Source organism: Mauremys mutica, chromosome 1, assembly GCF_020497125.1.
Source record: "Mauremys mutica isolate MM-2020 ecotype Southern chromosome 1, ASM2049712v1, whole genome shotgun sequence".
In the NCBI taxonomy this organism is placed as follows: Eukaryota; Metazoa; Chordata; order Testudines; family Geoemydidae; genus Mauremys; species Mauremys mutica.
In genome coordinates, this window is record NC_059072.1 from 327,856,354 (window position 1) to 327,879,000 (window position 22,647).

At 40.2% G+C, this 22,647-nt stretch overlaps 1 protein-coding gene across 3 annotated transcripts; it reads left to right on the forward strand.

The window, feature by feature from the left end:
* Positions 1 to 437: 437 nt before the first annotated feature.
* On the forward strand, positions 438 to 12,744 carry SLN (sarcolipin). 3 transcript variants are annotated; one of them, XM_045011114.1, is made up of 4 exons: positions 1,001 to 1,034; positions 6,968 to 7,122; positions 10,980 to 11,101; positions 12,258 to 12,744. In XM_045011114.1, exon 4 carries the CDS (start codon positions 12,368 to 12,370, stop codon positions 12,461 to 12,463), a length of 96 nt encoding a protein of 31 aa, XP_044867049.1. In that variant the 5' UTR covers positions 1,001 to 1,034; positions 6,968 to 7,122; positions 10,980 to 11,101; positions 12,258 to 12,367; the 3' UTR covers positions 12,464 to 12,744. The 3 variants fall into 3 exon arrangements, with proteins under 3 accessions (XP_044867133.1, XP_044867201.1, XP_044867049.1); XM_045011198.1 differs by lacking the exons at positions 1,001 to 1,034; positions 6,968 to 7,122 and adding an exon at positions 438 to 494; XM_045011266.1 differs by lacking the exons at positions 1,001 to 1,034; positions 6,968 to 7,122 and adding an exon at positions 894 to 945.
* Positions 12,745 to 22,647: the final 9,903 nt, after the last annotated feature.

Here is a 22,647-nt window from a genome sequence, read left to right on the forward strand (position 1 = left end):
TAAGTGAGGTGAAACTTGGGGGTCCACAGACAAATCAGGCTCCTGAAAAGGGCCCCATAGTCTGGAAAGTTTGAGAGCCACTGGTCTAGGGCTGCAGAATATGGCTGGGTCCTGGTTTACAGCACGGCACTGCCTGCTGCCCTAAAGGCTGTATGTGCTGCAACCGAGCATTCTGGCTCTGTATTGTCTCTAGAGTTCCGCTCCATCCCCCTGTCTTTTTCAATGGTGTCTTCTGCCATGACTACTCTATAGTTGGCCATTGTGACGCTGTCTCTGGCCACTCCAACAATCTCTCTGGAGAGCCCCATCTTTTTCTCCCTCTCTGACCCCCAAGTTTGAGAACCACTGTTCTAAACTGAACATTCCCAGTCTTTTTAATCTCTCCTCATGTGGAACCTGTTCCTTAGTTCTTTTTGTTGCTCTTTTTTGTACTTTTTCCAATTCTAATACATCTTTTTGAGATGAGGCGACCAGAACTGAACGCAGTATTTAAGGTGTGGGCATACCATGGATTTATATAGTGGCATTATAATATTTTCTGTCTTGTTATCTATCCCTTTCCGATGGTTCCTAACATTCTCTTTGCTTTTTTTACTGCTGTTGCACATTGAGTGGATGTTTTCAGAGAACTATCCACAATGACTTGAAGATCTCTTTCTTTAGTGGTAACATTTAATCTAGACCAGTGGTTCTCAAACTTGGGCCTCTGCTTGTTCAGGGAAAGCCCCTGGCGGGCCGGGCCAGTTTGTTTACCTGCTGTGTCCGCAGGTTCGGCCAATCGCAGCTCCCACTGGCCGCAGTTCACTGCTCCAGGCCAATGGGGGCTTCAGGAAGGGTGGCCTGCCCATCCCTCGGCCTGTGCCACTTCCTGCAGCTCCCATTGGCCTGGACCAGAGAATCACAGCCAGTGGGAGCCACGATTGGCTGAACCTGCGGACATGGCAGGTAAACAAATTGGCCCAGTCCGGCAGGGGCTTTCCCTGATCAAGCGGTGGCCCAAGTTTGAGAACCACTGATCTAGACCCCATCATTTTGTATGTATAGTTGGGATTATGTTTTCCAGCGTGCTTTACTTTGCATTTATCAACACTGAATTTCATCTGCCATTTTGTTGCCCCGTCACCCAGTTTTGTGAAATCTCTTTGTAACTCTTCACAATCAGCTTTGCATTTAACTATCTTGAGTAATTTTGTATTATCTGCAAATTTTGCCACCTCACTGTTTACCCTTTTTTTCCAGATCATTTATGAACAGCACTGGTCCCAGTAGAGACCCTTAGGGGACACACTATTTTCCACTATGAAAACTGACCATTTATTCCTGCCCTTTGTTTCCTATCTTTTAACCAGTTATTGATCCATGAGAGGACCTTCCCTCTGAGCCCAGGAATGCTTACTTTGCTTAAGAGCCTTTGGTGAGAGACCTTGTCGAAGGCTTTCTGAAATTCTAAGTATGCTATATCCATTGGATTACCTTTGTCCACATGTTTGTTGACCCCCTCAAAGAATTCTAGTAGATTGATGAGGCATGATTTCCCTTTACAAAAGCCGTATTTACTCTTCCCCAACGTATCACATTAATCTACGTGTCTGATAATTCTGTCCTTTACTTTAGTTTCAACCAATTTGCTTGGTACTGAAGTCAAGCTTACTGGCCTGTACTTGCCAGGACTGCCTCTGGAGCCTTTTAAAAAAATTGACATCACATTAGCTATCCTCCAGTCATTTGGTACAGAAACTGATTTAAATCTGCAATTTCATATTTATAAGAACATAAGAACATAAGAACAGCCGTACCGGGTCAGGCCAAAGGTCCATCTAGCCCAGTATCTGTCTACCAACAGTGTCCAATGCCAGGTGCCCCAGAGGGAGTGAACCTAACAGGCAATGATCAAATGATCACTCTCCTGCCATCCATCTCCATCCTCTGACAAACAGAGGCTAGGGACACCATTCCTTACCCATCCTGGCTAATAGCCATTTATGGACTTAACCACCGTGAATTTATCCAGTTCTCTTTTAAACGCTGTTATAGTCCTAGCCTTCACAACCTTCTCAGGTAGGAAGTTCCACAAGTTGACTGTGCGCTGCATGAAGAAGGACTTCCTTTTATTTGTTTTAAACCTGCTGCCTATTAATTTCATTTGATGACCCCTAGTTCTTGTATTATGAAAATAAGTAAATAACTTTTCCTTATCCACTTTCTCCGCACTCATGATTTTATATACCTCTATCATATCCCCCCTTAGTCTCCTCTTTTCCAAGCTGAAGAGTCCTAGCCTCTTTAATCTTTCCTCATATGGGACCCTCTCCAAACCCCTAATCATTTTAGTTGCCCTTTTCTGAACTTTTTCTAGTGCCAGTATATTTTTTTTGAGGTGAGGAGACCACATCTGTACACAGTATTCAAGATGTGGGCGTACCATGGATTTATATAAGGGCAATAATATATTCTCAGTCTTATTCTCTATCCCCTTTTTAATGATTCCTAACATCCTGTTTGCTTTTTTGACCGCCTCAGCACACTGCGTGGACATCTTCAGAGAACTGTCCACGATGACTCCAAGATCTTTTTCCTGACTCGTTGTAGCTAAATTAGCCCCCATTATATTGTATGTATAGTTGGGGTTATTTTTTTCAATGTGCATTACTTTACATTTATCCACATTAAATTTCATTTGCCATTTTGTTGCCCAATCACTTAGTTTTGTGAGATCTTTTTGAAGTTCTTCACAGTCTGCTTTGGTCTTAACTATCTTGAGTAGTTTAGTATCATCTGCAAACTTTGCCACCTCACTGTTTACCCCTTTCTCCAGATCATTTATGAATAAATTGAGTAGGATTGGTCCTAGGACTGACCCTTGGGGAACACCACTAGTTACCCCTCTCCATTCAGAGAATTTACCATTAATTCCTACCCTTTGTTCCCTATCTTTTAACCAGTTCTCAATCCATGAAAGGACCTTCCCTTTTATCCCATGACAGCTTAATTTACATCACAGCCTTTAGTGAGGGACCTTGTCAAAGGCTTTCTGGAAATCTAAGTACACTATGTCCACTGGATCCCCCTTGTCCACATGTTTGTTGACCCCTTCAAAGAACTCTAATAGATTAGTAAGACACGATTTCCCTTCACAGAAACCATGTTGACTATTGCTCAACAGTTTATGTTTTTCTATGTGTCTGACAATTTTATTCTTAGCTATTGTTTCAACTAATTTGCCTGGTACCGACGTTAGACTTATCAGTCTGTAATTGCCGGGATCACCTCTAGAGCCCTTTTTAAATATTGGCGTTACATTAGCTAACTTCCAGTCACTGGGTACCGAAGCCGATTTAAAGGACAGGTTACAAATCTTAGTTAATAGTTCCGCAATTTCACATTTGAGTTCTTTCAGAACTCTTGGGTGAATGTCATCTGGTCCCGGTGACTTGTTAATGTTGAGTTTATCAATTAATTCCAAAACCTCCTCTAGTGACACTTTAATCTGTGACAGTTCCTCAGATTTGTCACCTACAAAAGCCGGCTCAGGTTTGGGAATCTCCCTAACATCCTCAGCTGTGAAGACTGAAGCAAAGAATCCATTTAGTTTCTCCGCAATGACTATATCATCTTTAAGCGCTCCTTTTGTATCTCGATCATCAAGGGGCTCCACTGGTTGTTTAGCGGGCTTACTGCTTCTGATGTACTTAAAAAACATTTTGTTATTACCTTTGGAGTTTTTGGCTAGCCGTTCTTCAAACTCCTCTTTGGCTTTTCTTATTATACTCTTGCACTTAATTTGGCAGTGTTTATGCTCCTTTCTATTTGTCTCACTAGGATTTGACTTCCACTTTTTAAAGGAAGTCTTTTTATCTCTCACTGCTTCTTTTACATGGTTGTTAAGCCATGGTGGCTCTTTTTTAGTTCTTTTACTGTGTTTCTTAATTTGGGGTATACATTGAAGTTGGGCCTCTTTTATGGTGTCTTTAAAAAGCGCCCATGCAGCTTGCAGGGCTTTCACTTTAGTCACTATACCTTTTAACTTCTGTTTAACTAACCCCCTCATTTTTGCATAGTTCTCCCTGTTGAAATTAAATGCCACAGTGTTGGGCTGTTGAGATGTTCTTCCCACCACAGGGATGCTGAATGCTATTGTATTATGATCACTATTTCCTAGCAGTCCTGCTATAGTTACCTCTTGGACCAGCTCCTGCGCTCCACTCAGGATTAAATCTAGAGTTGCCTCTCCCCTTGTGGGTTCCCGTACCAGCTGCTCTATGAAGCAGTCATTTAAAGTATCGAGAAATTTTATCTCTGCATTTCGTCCTGAAGTGAAATGTTCCCAGTCAATATGGGGATAGTTGAAATCCCCGACTATTATTGGGTTCTTAATTTTGATAGCCTCTCTAATTTCCCTTAGCATTTCATCATCACTATTACTGTCCTGGTCAGGTGGTTGATAATAGATCCCTAATGTTATATTTTTATTAGAGCATGAAATTTCTATCCATAGAGATTCTATGGAACATGTGGATTCGCTTAAGATTTTTACTTCATATTTGAGTTCCTTTAGAACTCTTGGGTGAATAACATCTGGCCCTGCTGACTTATTACTGTTTAATTTATCAAATTGTTCCAAAACCTCCTCTATTGATACCTCAATGTGGGACAGTTCCCAGATTTGTCCCTTAAAAAGAATGGCTCACGTGTGGGAATCTCCCTCACATCCTCAGCCGTGAAGATCGATGCAAAGAATTCATTTAGTTTCTCTGCAATGACCTTATTTTCCTGGAGTGCTCCTTTAGCATCTCGATTGTCCAGTCACCCCATTGGTTGTTTAGCCAGCTTCCTGTTTCTGATGTACTTAAAAATTGTTGCTTCTAGCTTTGGGTCTTTTGCTAATTGTTCTTCAAATTCCTTTTTCACCTGCCTAATTGTACCTTTACACTTGACTTACTAGAGTTTATGCTTCTTTCTATTTTCCTCAGTTGGATTTAACTTCCAATTTTTAAAATATGTCTCTTTGCCTCTTCTTCTCTTATATAGGAGGTCAGACTAGATGATCACAGTGTCCCTTCTTGCCTTGGAATCGATGAATCTGTGAACTATTACAACTTCTGGGACAAATCTTGTAGTCCTTATTCAATAAAAATGTCCATGAAAACCAAGGACTACAAGACTTGGTACATAATATTTAGATTCCAACTAGTGTATAGTAGGAGAATGAAACAGGCTATCTACAGAATTTTAAAGACCAGTATTTTGTATATTTGACTTCTAAAATATGCTATCAGTGGTTCTTGACCCTGTTTAATCTGATTTAAACAGTGATTTAAAAAAAATCATCTTATGATCAATTATATCGCACAATCCTTTGCAGCTGTAAAAGCTTATGGATCATGATAAGAAACCATAGGTGGTGGTGATGGGGGGAAATGGTGCTGAAAGACGGTAGAAGGTCCTCAGGAGGGGATAGCTAATGCTGGGGAATGATAGATCTTGGGTCAGAATGGAGATGCTATTGCAATGGTGATGGAGGGGTGCTATGGCGACAGGCGCTGACTTTTATTTTTCCTGTGGGTGCTCCACCCCCACTCTGCCCCTTCCCCTGAAGCCCCACCCTTGCTTCACCTCTTCCTGCCCCTGCTCTGTCCCCTCCCCCGAGACCCCACTCTCATTCTGCCTCTTCCCGTCCCGCTCCACCCCCTTTGCTGAGACCCCATCCCACTTGCAGATTGCTGCTCTCCTCCCTCCCCTGAGCGCCTCCTGCCAGCAGCCAAACAGCTGATTGGTGGCCCCACTGAACAGCTGTGGCTGGTGGCTTCTGAGCACCTACTATCTTTTTTCCGTGAGTGCTTGAGCCCCAGAGCACCCACAGAGTTGGTGCCTATGGCCTTGCCTGCTGAAGTGAGGAGGGGGTGGGTTGTGCTGCAAGTGCTTCTCTTCCTTCCCACTCCTCACCATACTCTGAGTACTCTGCCCAGAGGCAGCAGCACTGCTTCCCCGACCCGAGGTGAGGATCATGAGAGTGGGGCTTGAGAGGCAGAGGAGCAGCCTCAGGCTTGCATGTCAGTAGAGCTGGTCAAACAATTTTGTGCAGAAAGTTGAAACCAACATTTTTCACAGGAAAATGTCAATTCTGATTTAAAAAATTATTTTTCTCATGGAAAAGCTCAAACTAAAAGTTTCATTTGGAACTGACCTTTCTAAATGCAACAACAATTTTTCATTTTGACTTAAAATGTTGATTCCTTTTGGCTTTTCAGTTTAAAAAAATGAGGCAAAACAACGTTATGATGAAGTGTTGATTGGAAATGACAATTTTCGTTTCTTTGGTGGTGCTTTGCTCTCTCCCACTCTTTGCTTGTGGCACATGGTTAAGTCTCGTGAGGACTGAAATGTTTTGATCTAACTAAAATCTCTAGGCTCAATATGGGGGTGTCGGGGTGAAAATTAATGGTCTATGTATACAGGAGGTCAAACTAGATGATATAGTGGTCCCTTCTGGCCTCATACTCAGTTAAATTATTTTGACATAAAAAGTTATTTCTTCTTAAAACTGAAAAATGAAATGACATTCTGAGTTTAAATGAAATGAAAATTGTTGTTCTGTTTAAAAATGTTGATTCTAAACAAACATTTTCCTTACAAATTGATTCAGAACTTCCTGAAGGAAACCCAAAAAATTTTGAACCTAGATTTTTCACCTGAAGTTTCTCATGAGAAAAATGTTGGTTTTATGACTAGCTCTTGGTGGTAGCCAGAGCAGGGCTGGTGCTAAGGATGCATGCGATCGATGAGGGAGAAAGACAACTCCTTCCCTCTCCTGCCTTTGCTCTTAGTGAATGTTGGAATTTGCTATTTCTCCGTCAACCAGTGGAGTATACCCCACTGGGTGGGTCCTCACAAATCCAGTCTGTTAAAATTACTGCTGCTGCTTCCCCTCCCACCACATCACCTTGCCACTTACTCCTAAATTCCACAGGGACAGGGCCTGGCCCTGGTAGCACAGGTCAGAACCAAACAGCTAGAGAACAGAACAGAAGAGAAGGGACATCATCAAGTGGGCAGTGGTCTTTGAAACTGTAATGCCTCATGCACCGAGAGGATTTTTGAGTAGCTTCCTGAAGGAGAGAGAGGGTGAGTGGCAAACACTAAGGGCCTGCTCATGTTTCTTTTGGAGTTTATGGGAGTTTTGTTATTGACTTCAGTGGGAGCAGGGTTCGGCCCTAATTGTGAGGCTTACAGGTTTATGAGGCTACATTTATGGAGGGGAGGGATAGCTCAGTGGTTTGAGCATTAGCCTACTAAACCCAGGGTGGAGAGCTCAATCTTTGAGGGGGCCACTTAAGAATCTAGTGCAAAAATCAGTACTTGGTCCTGCTAATGAAGGCAGGGGGCTGGACTTGATGACCTTTCAAGGTCCCTTCCAGTTCTAGGAGATAGGTATATCTCCAATTATTAATACATAATGGAATCAAATGGACCAGTCAATAAATTATAAAGTACAAATACTTTATTTTATCTTATTGACACGGTGGCTTTTCAATAATGAGGTGCTGTCAGCTTAGAATGTCTTTTAATTGTCAAAGCAAATTCAGAGACCTCTTGCTGATTGTTACTATGCTGAGTCATCTAACTTGGTGGGTATTTTTATGCGCTTATACCCAGACATGGTAACTATATGCAACATACACACCCCAGTGATTTATGTACCTTACCCAACTGCTTCATGTTTACCTTTGTGTATATAGTAAGAGGTCATTTTATCAAGTGGATCTTTTGGCAATACACTTCTGTTACACTAAGAACAGAGAGTCCAAGGCCACCATTGCCCAGACACTGACACTTAAAAAAAACTATTAATGAGATTTTTATTAAGAAGTCTTAAGACAGTCTCCACTGCAACAATGAATGCAGCCTCGTTATATAAGAATTACTTGGAAAGATTGCATGGTACTTGATGTGTAGTCTAGAAAGAATTTGAGACAGACACAGCAACTTTAAATATAGACCAGAGCCTTAAGTTTGAATATGTAAGGCATGGGGAGGGAACTTTGCCAGGATGTATGTGAAATGTTAGAACAACCAAATCTGTCAAAAGAAAATCAACTGGCCAACAAAACCCAGCTTTATATTTAAAATATAATCATTTACCTCATCCTTTGCCTTCCATCCTCTTTCCCTTAGTCATTAGATGAGGTTAACTCACTAGATTAAGTATCAGAGGGGTAGCCATGTTTGTCTGGATCTGTAAAAGCAGCAAAGAGTCCTGTGGCACCTTATAGACTAACAGATGTATTGGAGCATGAGCTTTCGTGGGTGAATACCCACTTCGTCGGATGCATGCTGCTTTCACTAGATTAAATAAAGCATCCTCTTTTGCTACTGCCTTTAAGGTCTTTCACACTTCATAAAGAGCAAGGATATAGCTTAGAGAGATGGCTCAGAGGTTGACCCTATGGCGATTTTAGATTGTATACTCTAAGCTGTGGCATACATAAGTCAGAAAAAGTGCCAAACATTGCATGATTTTTTTCTTTCACAGTTCAAGTCAATGAATGTTCCCCATCTTAATAATATCTAACATGGCGCTAATTAAGCTTAAGGTCTTTTTGCAAGCCTTTTAGGTATCCTGCCAGATGGCACAAAATCTAAATGTGATACAGTAGTTTGTCTCTTCTAAAGTTACTATGGACTGTATCTGCCACTCAAAAATGTTCTTCCTTTGCCAGCTGTGTCTTGTGGTGATATAAAAAGTTCTGTCAAATGAGTTGTCTCAACGTTGTCCATTGCAGGAGGAAAAATAAATTCCTTCTATCTTGATGAACATATAAAGCAGAAAGCCCTAATTAGAGTGTTATTGAATTATATTTTGTATAGTGCCAAAAAGCATGCCTGATATGTTCTAGACAATCATATATATGGGCAAGTTCCCTGCTCTGGAAAGTTTACAATGTAAAGCCCCAATCTTGCTAGCAGGACTCCATGCAGGCATAAGCCTTGACTTGTGTGCCTCTGATTGCAGAATTGGACCTTAAAATCAGATTCTGTCAACCTTATCTGCATTGACTAGTAGTTTATTCCATAAGCAGTCCCAGCGAAAGCTCACTGAGTAAGGTCCTACACCACACAAGTAAGAGTGAAGGATCTGATCCTATTTAGACACTATAGAAATAAAGGAAGGGATGCAAAAGAAGTGGTGATGTTTAGCATGTGACTGGTTAGTTCCACATTTATAATATTGTGTGTTTCATTAACACCTGAAGGAAGAGAGGGCTAGGTTTTATAGAGATCTTAAAGGAACTGTGGTTTAAAGCAGAAAGGATGGAAGGCCAAATCAGGAAAGGAATTTCAGGCATAGTGAGCTGCACAGAAGTGGAGATGAGGGTGGTGGCTAGAGTTGCTTTTACCATCATTATGATTTTTGATGCAAAATATAGTTTCTGGCAAATAAAAATTTCAATTTCACCAAAAATTTTCAATTTCAATTTTTCCCTTTGGGAAAAACCAAAAATGAAATATTTTGTTTTGGGCTGGTTTGATGCTAATCAAAATATTTCAGTGTGTTGAAGTGACCTGAACTGTTTCATTCTGAGTCAGTTCTACATTTCTCTTTGGTGCCATGTGGAAACTGCAGCGTGGGTATCTCAAATTCCCCCATCCTCTCCTATGGGCTGGGCTGGTGGTTAGTTGTGTGACTTGGATGGAACTGTATTACTTGTTCTGAAATAATGTCAGTAAATTATGGAGTACAACCTGGAGTCAGTAGCTATTAAATGCAAAAAGTTAGTGAAACATTACGGTTATGAATTTAAATGCACAACAGTCGTATGAATTTAGAAATAATTTGCGTAATCCACAGTATGTAGTTTTTGGAAATAATTGTAAGGGACCGATTTGAATATCCTTCCTAACTTGAACCAGATGCTGATACCCTGACTCATGTTGGGTAGCTCCTTATTCAATAGTGGTTGCATTGACTTAATAGAAATATTTGTGGAGTAAGATATTCAGTGTAATTGAGGTGTCTGAATTTGGCCCAATGGAGTGAGGATGGTAGAATCTTGCCCCAATTCTGTATTATGTCACACTGTTATAGTCTCTTTCAAATGTATTTATTTGATAAAAATGCTTTTCTGTATTTTAATAATATTTTTTGTTGACGTGTGTCCATTTTTACAACTGCCAAGGAGCAAAGCTAAGGTAAGGTGGGCAATATAAGTTGGGTGGACCTCAGAGCAGTGTAATTTAGGGGGAGAAATTCCACATTTGATGAGAAAATATTTTATTGCAATTTTTTTACTGGCAACTCTTTCAAGTAGCTCAGGGGGTTAGAATGTAAGAGAAGTTCCCAGGGAAATGGGCTAATAGGCAGAGTGCAGGAGAGGCAGTTAATGGGGCATGGCTAATGCAACTGACCATGATTTTCAAATACTTTAATTTATTCCCAAATCCTTATGTCCAGTAAATATTATTTTATTTAATTACTGCATATCCAAGTGCAAAAATATTTTGCTCTAGCTGTCTCTCTGAGACTAAATGTATAAGAACATGAGAAGTTGTTGAGACTATAATAACTATGTAAGCCAGCAACAGGTGCCTGTGCTTGTAAAGTAAACGATGTAGTCTGGACTTTGTTCAGTTGCTAAAGACTGGAAAGCATCATGTACAGATCCAGAAAATGAATATGGAATATTTCAAACACCGGTTTTTACATTACGGATGAAGATCTTAACTGGTGAATTTGAAGCACAAAAGAAACGTTTGTAAAATCCAGTTGGTTCCAGTGGGTTTGCACATGTCTTTAACATTAAAGCAACTCATCAGAGGAAGAAATGAAATGGTCATATGTAAATCCATCCATATGCCCAAATGCATAAATAGCCCTAACTGAATCCTGAGGCCCAGCATAGCCTTTTTAAAATATTTAGTTGGTGATGTCATCACTTTTGTTGCCAATACACTTGTTGCTCTCCTCCCTCTGACTACTTTAGTTCCAACCCAGAGACTGGGAATCCAGACTGCACTGGGAGCTAAGCAGAAGCTGAGGAAGAAATAATATCTGATTGACCTAGGGTTCCAGAAGCTGTAATACCGTTTCATTTATCCTCTTCAGGTAAATCATGGGCTACTTTTTAGATCTACTTTTCCTTTGTACAAATAAAATATGAAGCTGACAGAGAAACATGAGGACATGGGAATTTGTATAACTGCATTACCATGTATTGAGTTTTTAATATTTCATTAGTAAACTAAGACAATGTCCAGTTAAAGCCTTCTGTCTTTATTATGGTATGATACTGAACTTGCTCTTGTTTTCATCATAGATGTTACTTTCGAATCTAGCTTCTCCTTTAAGAGTTTGTTTGCATGGCTGCATTTCTTTTTTTGCCCAGAGCTTATTTCTCTCTTTATTTTTTAAAAAAGTTTTCATTTTTATTACACAGCATACAAATAGGATTAGGCAGCAGGGTACTCGTCACAAACGTTTTCACTTCTCCATGTGTGTCCTGAGAAACATACACAAATCTGAACTTTCTGTGATTAAAGTCAATCACACAAAAACAATAGCTGATTAAAAGTTTTGGAATATATCTCAAAAGGCATTACTACTTAAGAGAACTGTAGCCACTTGAAAATGCAGGAGAGTCAGAAGAGTTCAGAGAAAATCCTATTTAATTTACTAGCATTAGCCCATGAATTTTGATGTTTTTCAGAAACAAAACTATATAACTCTGCCTCTCCCTTTTTAGTCATAACAAAAATCCTTCAAGTTGTTTTCTCTTCCAATAACTGCAAAGAAAGATTGAATTTAGTGATTCTTACAAGTTATACTTGCAGCATTAAAGTAAACCTACTATTAGGGAATGAAGAGAGAGAGAGAGAGATGTAACTATTATAGAGTTTAAGATTTGAATATCAGAGAAAAAATTGAATGCTAGTAATTTTTAATAGTAATATGTTTGCAGTAAGTATCACTTCAAAAGAATATGGCAGAAGTTTTTAAAAAAAAAATAACTGTGCAAGTCAAAGCTGACGTCCAAGGATTGCTTGTTATGTGAGATGTATTTTGGGGTGACACTGAGAACATGTTTTCTCAAATGGTGGAAATCAAAGAAGGTGATAAGCTGGTAGAGATACTCTTTGCTTTTTAACTTCTGCAGCACACACTAACTTTTAGCAATAGAAATAACATTTACTTCTAGTAATATATATATAGCTGTTAGGCTTCCTAGCTTCATGTGTCTGTTCTGTTGGTGTGTTTTTTTCAGGCGAGACTCTGTCCTGGAGGCTGATCTCAAGGACACTCTTGGCGGATTCCCTGAGGGTTTCCCTTTGCTTCAGCTGTTAGCCTCTGTGCTTCCCCTGATCATTCCTGAAAATGGACCGATCCACACAAGAGCTTTTCCTCAACTTCATGATTGTCCTCATAACTGTGCTCCTCATGTGGATTCTGGTGAAATCTTATCAGGAGTAAAAGACTGTGCCATATGCCATGAATGAGTTTAAGTTTGTGTCTGCAGAAGTATGTGACATCTGTACACCTGTGTGATTAGCTTCATGTAGCTCTAGAATGTAATCTTTTTTACTCTAAAACACCTGTTGCCTGAGATAATCTGTATGTTTTTCATGGGTCTATGATGATGTAATTATTTTATTCTTTGGCAATCCAGCTGACATGTACAAGGCAAGATCCGCAGTAGTTGTTACATATGATTGTCCCTCCAACAGTTACTGTCTCCATAAAGTGAGACAAAAGAAGCACAAAGCTACTGAAGAGCTGAAAGAGATGTGGAACCTTTTCATTTGCTCACCATTGTACTCTCCTGAATAAAGAAGAAAATGTAAGACATGTTTTGTAGTTATTTTTATCCTTTCCTTGATCTGATATGGTGTGTTTACTTGAGAACTACAAGACAACAGCCAGGAAAGTTTGGTGGCTTGATTGCCTTTAGTTAAAAAGTACAAATAAAGGTCCACTTAATTGCTACTTAGTCCCAGTGGAACTCATACTGAGTCACATGAATACCAAAGAGTTCATCACAATAGTTAGTACAGTAAAATAGCCAGAGAATTTTCATGGCTAGACCATTATTTATGCTACCAGTTCTGTGAACATAGACTTTAAAGAGCTCCTTTGCCTTACTGTTGGCAGTGCCATATAATTGCATCTTCTAGAGATGGATTTCAGATGTCACCTCTAGGGTCTAATTCTTGGATTTCATAGAATCATAGGGTTAGAAGACTGTGCAGGGGGCATCTAGTCTAGTCCCCAATCCCACAGTTTCACCAAACTGTGATTGGCACACGAGGTGGAGGGAGCAGAGGCATGGGTTGGTATCAATTATTACAGCAGCCCCAAGGCTGCTCTAACTTCAAGAATCTAAAAGGTTCCACTGCAGCAGCCAGAGATCACCAGAGCACAGAGGCACTCCAGTCGTATCTCCTTGCCCTCAGCAGCTCCCCTAAGCAAAGGGCTGCAAGGGAGTGCTGTAGCGTAAATAGGCTGGTTTTATGCTGCTTGGAGGCTTCCAGCAATAGAGGACTCATCAGTTATCTACTTTGGCCAACTTTGGGACTATTACACAACAGTGCTTAGGTTTGGACCCAGACAGGCCCTTCCAACCCTCTCATCTGTCAATCAGCAGCTAAAGTCTTCCTAAGAATTCAAACATGCCATCCTAATGGCTTCAAAAGATGCAACCTTTTAGATAAAATGAGGCTTGCATTAAGAAGTTTGGATCATTTAAATACATCTCACTGTACTTACATTGGCTCGCTTCCTGACTAGGACACTTAAAGGAATGAGTAAAGGTCAGGAGATTAGGTGTATGTTATCCAAGGATGATTTGTTTTACTTTTATTTAGAAGCATAATGATAGGCATGTTTTGGGAATCAGGTTAGTGCTTTAAAGGACAATACTGAAAATCTCAGGCTGCATGGCATTATTCCATCTGCTACAGTTATCTGTTGTTTAAAAGTTGATATTAAGTAAGTGTCATTTTTCTGTTTAGTCTGTAATTTCCACGCTCTTCTATACTTTTCCTCCTCTTCTGTTTTCTCAAAGATGATTGCAAAGCTGTTTCTGCAGTTAATAGACTATATCCTCTCCTGTAAAGAAATCCTCCTTTAGCAGGATGCTTATTAAACTATGCAGTATAGTTGTAGATATGTCGGTCCTAGGATATTAGTGAGACAGAGAGGGTGAGGTAATATCTTTTATTGAACCAGCTTCTGTTGGTGAGAGAGACAAGCTTTCAAGCTCCACAGAGCTCTTCTTCCGGTCTGGGAAAAGTACTCCATATGTCACAGCAAAATGCCAGGTGGAACAGATTGTTTAGCATAAGCTATCACATATTCCTAAGGGACCATTCAGGGTGTAGTGGCCCGTTAACCCCTCTGTAATCTTAAGACAAAAAGAGGGAGTTAGTAGGTTACAGATTGTTGTAATAAGCCATAAATCCAGTGTCTCTGTTCAAGCCATGATTTTTAGTAGCTAGCAAAGTTGTGAATTTAAGCACCCAGACTCGTCTTTCAAAAGTGCTGTGCATGTTTCCTTTGAGGATGAGAGTTGCTCGGTCAGATATAGAGTGAGCGCTTTGTGAAAAGTGTTCACCCACAGGTGACAGAGTGTTTTTGTCTTTTATCATTTTCCTGTGTGAGTTCATTTGAGAGCATAGAGATTGTCTGGTTTCACCCACATAGTTATTATTGAGGCATCTAGTGCCCTGGGTGAGGTACACCACGTGATGCTGGGAGTATCTTTCTCAGACCTGACAAAGAGCTCTCTGTGGCTCAAAAGCTTGTTAAAATGTAAGTCTTGTTTGTTCTTGGCTATGACTGAACTCTTTTCCATTCAACATCTTCAGGCAATGTCTACCCTAGAGACCTTACAGCAGCACAGCTGTACCACTGCAGGTCTCCCGTGTAGCCGCTCTATGAGAGAGAGCTCTCCCATAGGCGTAATTAAACCACCCTCAATGAGTAGCAGTAGCTATGTCATCCGGAGAGCATCTCCTGCCAACATAGCGTTATCCACACCAGTGCTTCTGTCAGTGTAGCTTATGTCAGTCAGGGATGGGTTTTTTCACACCCCTGAGTGATATAAGTTTTACCGACCAAAGTGCTAGTGTAGACATCCTCAGGGATGTGAAATTTCTTGAGAGAAATCTGAGATGGCATTAAATTAGCCTGTGCCAACAAAAGCCGCAACCTTGGGTTTTGACCCATCTGACACCAGGAGCTGCCACGATTCCACTAATTTACACAGTTTGTTTGCATTCCAAGGACACATCTGAAGGCAGCGAAGTCTAGGGAAGGACATGGAAAATCTATTTTTAAATATAGTGAATACCTGATAATTCAATATGATTCTCATCTTTCACATACTGTGCCTTTCTATCCCGGCTGGGCCTCTCGCATCCGGTATTATCAGATCTACACTGTGGCTTAAAAATAGATTTTCAGATTCTCTTGTGCATCACAGCTTAGGCCTTAGGACATTGCAGCTGTACACCCAACTCTTGCCACTTCAGGGGTGAGAAACACACTGCGCACCACTTGGGTTGGAAGACTCTTTCCTGTTGATTCGTATACTGCATAGCAACACTTTGAGTGGCATAAGATACTGACCCATCTTACACATTTGGTCTTGTCACAAGACACAGTGATAAAAAATTACTGATACTTCACTGTTGAAAGCGACAAAGACATAAGCTTTCGTGGGTGAATACCCACTTCGTCAGATGCAATGCTCCAATACGTCTGTTAGTCTATAAGGTGCCACAGGACTCTTTGTTGCTTTTTACAGATCCAGACTAACACAGCTACCCCTCTGATACTTCACTGTTGAAGAAGCTGCTAACTATTTTGGCCAGAGTTTCAGAACTGCTGAGCAACCCAACTCTCCTTGAAGTCTATGACAGTGTTAGGTGTGCAGCACCTTTGGATAAAATGGTCATTTTTTCAAAATCCAGTAGTTCAGAAAAGACCAAATGGAATATTCTCAATTTTCCAGAGTTAAAGCAGGATGTTCTAGTGGTTGACACTAGGATTCAGATCTAGAATCAGTTCTGCCAAGTCACTTAAGCTGTCTGCTCTTCATTTCCCAATGGATTATTTCTAAAACTTCTGACCTGAAATGGAAAAATACTTTCAGGAAGAAATTTGCTTTACAAACACAGTTTAGCCATTTGAAGATAAAGATGCTGTGCATGCAGATATTGGAAGCATTATATACTGAATACACTGCATGCATTTATGTCGTGTATTTGCGTTTGCCATCCTATATGAATTTGAAAACATTCAAATAAAGATAAGGCCATTTATTTGAGTCTGAAATCACAAACTGAGACATGTTCATGTGAATGCTCATCAGTTGTGTGATCCTTCAAATTTATCTAGGCCAAAATTTTCAAACTGGGCATCCAAATTTAGGGACCTAAATTGATGTGGCTAGATTTTTCTGAGAGGCGCAGAACATCTGCAGCTGCCAAGGTCAATGGGAATTTACTTTGGAAAATCAGGCCACTTTTATTTAGGTGTCTAATTGTAGACATCCAGATTTCAAAGTTTTGGTCTCAGGACCCAATTTTAAGAAGTGTTGAGCACTCATAACTTCAGCTGAAGCACACTGGAGCACAGGGTGCTCAGTGATTTTGAAAATCAAGTGACTGATTTAGGTGCCTAAATATGGCCAAACTTTAGTATTTGAAAATTTTAGCTTACAATGAAAAATTGGTTTTTGACTAAATTAATTTTTTTTTGCAAAAAATGTCTGCTTTCTGTGACAAATTTCACTTTTTCTTTGAAACACTCAACCGCTGAAAGCTGAAATATTCAGCTTTGAATATGCTGCCACAGTGCTTCATGGGAGTTATAGTTCAATTGCCTCATATCCCCCTTCTCTTCTGTTGGCTGAAACCCCCCAGCCAGAGTACATCTCCTGTGAGGCACCATAGTCAATGACTCCCATGATGAAGTATCAGAGGGGTAGCTGTGTTAGTCTGGATCTGTAAAAGCAACAAAGAATCCTGTGGCACCTTATAGACTAACAGACGTTTTGGAGCATGAGCTTTTGTGGGTGAATACCCACTTCGTCGGATGCAAGTAGTGGAAATTTCCAGGGGCAGGTATATATATGCAAGCAAGAAGCAAGCTAGAGATAACGAGGTTAGTTCAATCAGGGAGGATGAGGCCCTGTTCTAGCAGTTGAGGTGTGAAAACCAAGGGAGGAGAAACTGGTTTTGTAGTTGGCAAGCCATTCACAGTCTTTGTTTAATCCTGAGCTGATGGTGTCAAATTTGCAGATGAACTGAAGCTCAGCAGTTTCTCTTTGAAGTCTGGTCCTGAAGTTTTACAAAGGAAAAAGGACTGTAAGCTGTCTAAACTCCTACCTGCCACATGGGGCCACAACCGTGGTACCCCTAACCCACCCAGCAATATCATCAATCTATCCAACCACACACTCAGCCCAGAAGAAAAGTCTATCCTATCTCGGGGACTCTCTTTCTGCCATGCCACCCCCACAAACATGATACAGTTCTGTGGTGATCTGGAAGCCTACTTTCGCTGTCTGGCCAAACTGGACAGTCTCTACGGAAAAGGATAAATGGACACAAATCAGATATTAGGAATGGCAATATACAAAAACCTGTAGGAGAACACTTCAACCTCCCTGGCCACACAATAGCAGATCTTAAGGTGGCCATCCTGCAGCAAAAAAACTTCAGGACCAGACTTCAAAGAGAAACTGCTGAGCTTCAGTTCATCTGCAAATTTGACACCATCAGCTCAGGATTAAACAAAGACTGTGAATGGCTTGCCAACTACAAAACCAGTTTCTCCTCCCTTGGTTTTCACACCTCAACTGCTAGAACAGGGCCTCATCCTCCCTGATTGAACTAACCACATTATCTCTAGCTTGCTTCTTGCTTGCATATATATACCTGCCCCTGGAAATTTCCACTACATGCATCCGACAAAGTGGGTATTCACCCGCGAAAGCTCATGCTCCAAAACGTCTGTTAGTCTATAAGGTGCCACAGGATTCTTTGCTGCTTTCCCATGATGAACTGCTTCCCTGCTCCAAGAGAAGGAAACCATGGTGCATCATGGGAAATGTAGTCCAACCTTGGAGCCTAGCCTATAGAGAAAAAATAGGTCATGAAACATGTGGTCTTCAGCTCCTATGAGGCAGTATAGATACCTTTTGATTTTTGGCCAAAAATTTTTAATTTTCAAAGTTTCATTAAATTTTACCATGGAAAGATTAGAAAATTATTTTGTGTCTGTGTGGTTTGGCAAAATATTTCACATGGAACCCCCTCTCACCCCCAACTTTCTGACCTCTTCCACTGGACATATCAAGATAGCACTACAGTTTAGGTATATCATTTCTTTCTGGACCAAACCAAGAAAATGTTAAGTATTTTGGTCCAGCTCCCCAAAAGGATCTGGACACCTAATGTCCATTAAAGCCAATGGGAGCTAGGTACCTAAATACCTTTCAGGATCTTGACCATTTGAACTACTGTGGCACAAAACAATGCAAGCATGGTTCTATTTATACAGGTCTGTTTGCAAGTGCCTTATAGGCACTGGAACATTCTTTCAATCAGCAAACAACTTTGCATAGTAATCGATTGTTTTTACTGGGGTCAGGAGTTAAGTAAGATCAGAAGTATGACAAATGTTGACTCTCTTGGATTATATTGCAAGGGGCATTAAATCTTTCTTCACTCATACAGCTGAGATGGTTTGTCCCCTGTGCACAAGGCTTGCTCACAGGTTAGCATCTTAAAAGTCAGGACTGGAAAACCATTTGGCATTCTTCCCAAAGCCATAAAATACAGATGTGCAAGCCAATCAACTCTGACTTCACAGTTTAAAGGCTCAGCTTCTATTTTTAAAGCAGGAACAGTTTTGTGTGGCCAGTAACTTGCTACAAAACTCTCCTTTCTACTCACAATAAGTCAGATCTTTGGCTGGTGTAAATCAGCATGACTTGGAAATGAATTGAGGATACATCAACTTTACATCAGCTGCCCCTTCATATAGAATGAGTTCTCAATAGTTCTTCATTTTAAGGATTAGCATGAAGAAGAAGCTAACACTTTAGTGCTGATATAAATTTTAACTGTGGCTGCCATTATCTTTTCTCTTACTGCAGTTAGTACTTTTGCTGTCTGGGCTTTGTATACAAGAAACTCAGGAGCAAAGCTCATTTAACTTTGTGCATATTCTCCACATACATGGGCTGACCATGGGCTCAGCATGAGCCTGAGAAGAACTGTAATCTTGATCCAAAATGCCCATTTTCATTTTGTGGTATATCCCTCGCCTTTGGAAAGCAAACAACAGCTCTTCACTTTCTGCCTTGAGAGGACGAAATCAGCACATCGGCCAAGAGAAGTATGCGATCCACCTCTTTGAACTACCATGTCCCATTCACATCGCTGTACTGCTAGCCCTGCCAACTTATAATGAGGTACGGAAGGAGTGCAGCCCAGATGGCATATAGCTTGAAGTTCAGCTGTGTCATAGCAGTCGCCATTGACCCAGATATTCAGGAACTTTCTCACTTCCTTAAAAGGGGTTTACTAGTCTACAAAGTTGTGTCTAGAGCTATGTACGCCTGGAGTGCTTCCCATTGGATGCCTGTTGGAATCTGCACATTCCTTCAGACACACTATGTGACTCTGGCATTTCACTTTACTAAGACAAACTGGCCTAGGCAAACAATTCTAACAGCAGGAGTGACTCAACTTGTCAACCTAAGCTATGGAAACAGACTGAGTAATAAATATCTAGGATGGATTACTCTCTGATGAAGTATTTATACAATTTAAATTAAGTTTCTTGTCCTTATTTACTGCTTTCAGAGTGGTGACATTTTTTAATATCTGACTTGTAGTTTTGCTGATGGCTGCATAACTCTGTATGAATAATCTAAGCCTTTCAAGAGTGATGGGAAAGCTTCATTTCTATGAACTATGGGCCAGATCCTGAGCTGACTTCAGTGGAGGTACACTATTGTACACCGGCTGTGGATCTCTGCATTTGTCTTTTTGTGGTATTGCTTTATTTTCAGTGGAAGTCTATGCATGTATCAAATGAAGGAGATAGTTTGGGCTAGAATGTAGGATCAGACTTGCTGCTTTAATGCAGTGTTGAATAGACAGGATTTAACAATAGGAGCACTTATACCCTGTGTTCATTAAACTAAATTCATTAATATTTTAATGAATGGACCTACTCCTGCTGCCCTGAATCCTTCTTGAATTTCAGATCTTGGCTTATGTCATGGCAGCAATTTCTCATTCAGTTTGGATTGTTTGGTACATGTTTAGATGCTGAATAAAATGTGGCCTCTAGTGGAAGGTGTGTCACTATTTATAGTGGGAGCAGATTCAGAACTTTTAAGGCCAGAGAGGACCATTCTGATAATCTAGTTTGATCTTTTATATAACACATTCCACACACTTTCACCCAGTCATTCTTGCATCATGTCTACAACTTCTGGTTGAGCTACAGCATATCTCTTAGAAAGATATCCATTCTTGAGTGAAAGACTTCAAGTGATGAGGAATCCACCATAGCCCAAGATAAATTGTTCCAAAGGTTAATTATCTTCATTTAAAAAAAATCTCACTTGATTTCTAATATATTATGCACTTAATTATATATTATAAGATACTTTGCAGTTCTACCTTCATTACTAAGCATCCATATTAAAACATTAATCACAAATAACTCTTGGATACCAGTTCCAATACATTTCTTGCCATGGTAAGAACTTAAAATAGCATTGTAGTCATTGTTAATAAATGGCCCATTGACATTATAGATAGCATTATAGAGTTGGAAAACTACTAGATAGATTGATTTCCTAGTATTTTCTTCTTGCATTGAACAAAGAAAATATAATTTAGGGAAGCATTGTAGGAGTAAGATATTTCCCAGGGACAAACCAACCACAGCAAGTAGTATGCTGGTGAAAAAATATTTTTTTCTAGGCAGATGGTTACTATGAATAACCATGATGAAATTGTGGTGAAGTTCTCACTGCACATTGAATGGTGGTATGGATGGAAATTGTTTTATGGGTTTCTTTTTCTACCAGAATTAAATGCTTCAGAGAAGCCAATATCATAAGGACATTGGGAAATGTGTCTGGAAATTCAAAGCCTCCTTGATTCAAAGACCCCTTTAATATCTCCTTTTATGAGGAGAGATTAAAAAGACTGGGACTTTTCATCTTAGAAAAGAGATGACTAAGGGTGAGGGGATATGGTAGACGTCTATAAAATAATGAATGTATAGAAAGTGAATAAGGAAGTGTCATTTACTCCTTCACATAACACAAGAACCAGGGACCACCCAATGAAATTAATAGAAAGCAGATTTAAAACAAACAAAAGGAAGTACTTCTTCACACAACACACAGTCAACCTGTGGAACTCTTTGCCGGGGGATATTGTGAAGGCCAAAACTATAACAGGGTTCAAAAAAGAATTAGATAAGTTCATGGCTATTAGACAAGATGGTCAGGGATGCAACCCCATGCTCTGGATGTTCCTAGCCTCTTGCTGCCAGAAGCTGGGAGTGGACAATAGTGGATAGATCACTGGATGACTGCCTGTTCTGGTCATTCCCTCTGAAGCAGTTGGCTTTGGCCACGGTGGGAAGACAGGATACTGGGCTAGATTGCCCATTGGTCTGACCAAGTATGGCCATTCTTATGTACGAGGGGTGGGAAAGGGACACATTATTCTTGGAGAAAAGTCTCCCTATAAATATTGCCAGATCACCCCAGTGTAAGCTGATTACAGCCATTACAGTATTCACTGTGTTCAGAAGTAGGTAGTAAGCATAAAAAGAGGTGTTTTTGATGATCCTTTCTAGACAGCTTGTAAAGGATGAGAGCAGTTTGCTTTACTCTCACACACAAAGGATGCTATTCTGGATCAGCCTGCAGGTGCCACTGTAGCAAATAGCAAGGGTAACCCTCTCAGCTTCTTAAAAGGTCCCAGATCCCATCAACTCAGTTAGCAAGAGAGCAAGAGACAGGAATATTTGAGGCTAGGGAAGTATATGAAAGGAAAGCAGCACTGAGTGGGTTAAATCAGAGAACTGAATACTCTAATAGGATGATGAAGGATTGCAGTTTTCTTGATCGTTTGGACAAGCATTTAGCTGATTGAGAAGTCATTCTCTGCAACATCAGAAAATAATCTAATTTGACATGGCTGACTTCAATCCAAAAAGCAACCAGTCTAAGGCAGACATATTAGCTATAATAAATCTGAACATAATATGTAGTTACAAAATATTCCTTTTTGCTATGATAGGGAAAATAATCTTTAGAAATGTGGTCGTTCCACCTGCACACAGATTTCCTACCCATTAGAGATGGTGCTGCTGCTCCCATTTGCAGCAATAAGGCAGAGAGCTGGCCATGGTACTGAAACAAAGAGTACAATGGCTACCTTGTTACGGCTATTTCTGTAGTGCAATAAATAAGCATGGCACTTTTTCTGACAAGAAAACAAAATATATATCTCAGTGCGATTACAAGATATATAATTGTACAGACATGCATTAGCCATAGAAGGGGAAAAGAGGACAAGGGGTAAGATAATGTGGTTGATAAAAATGTT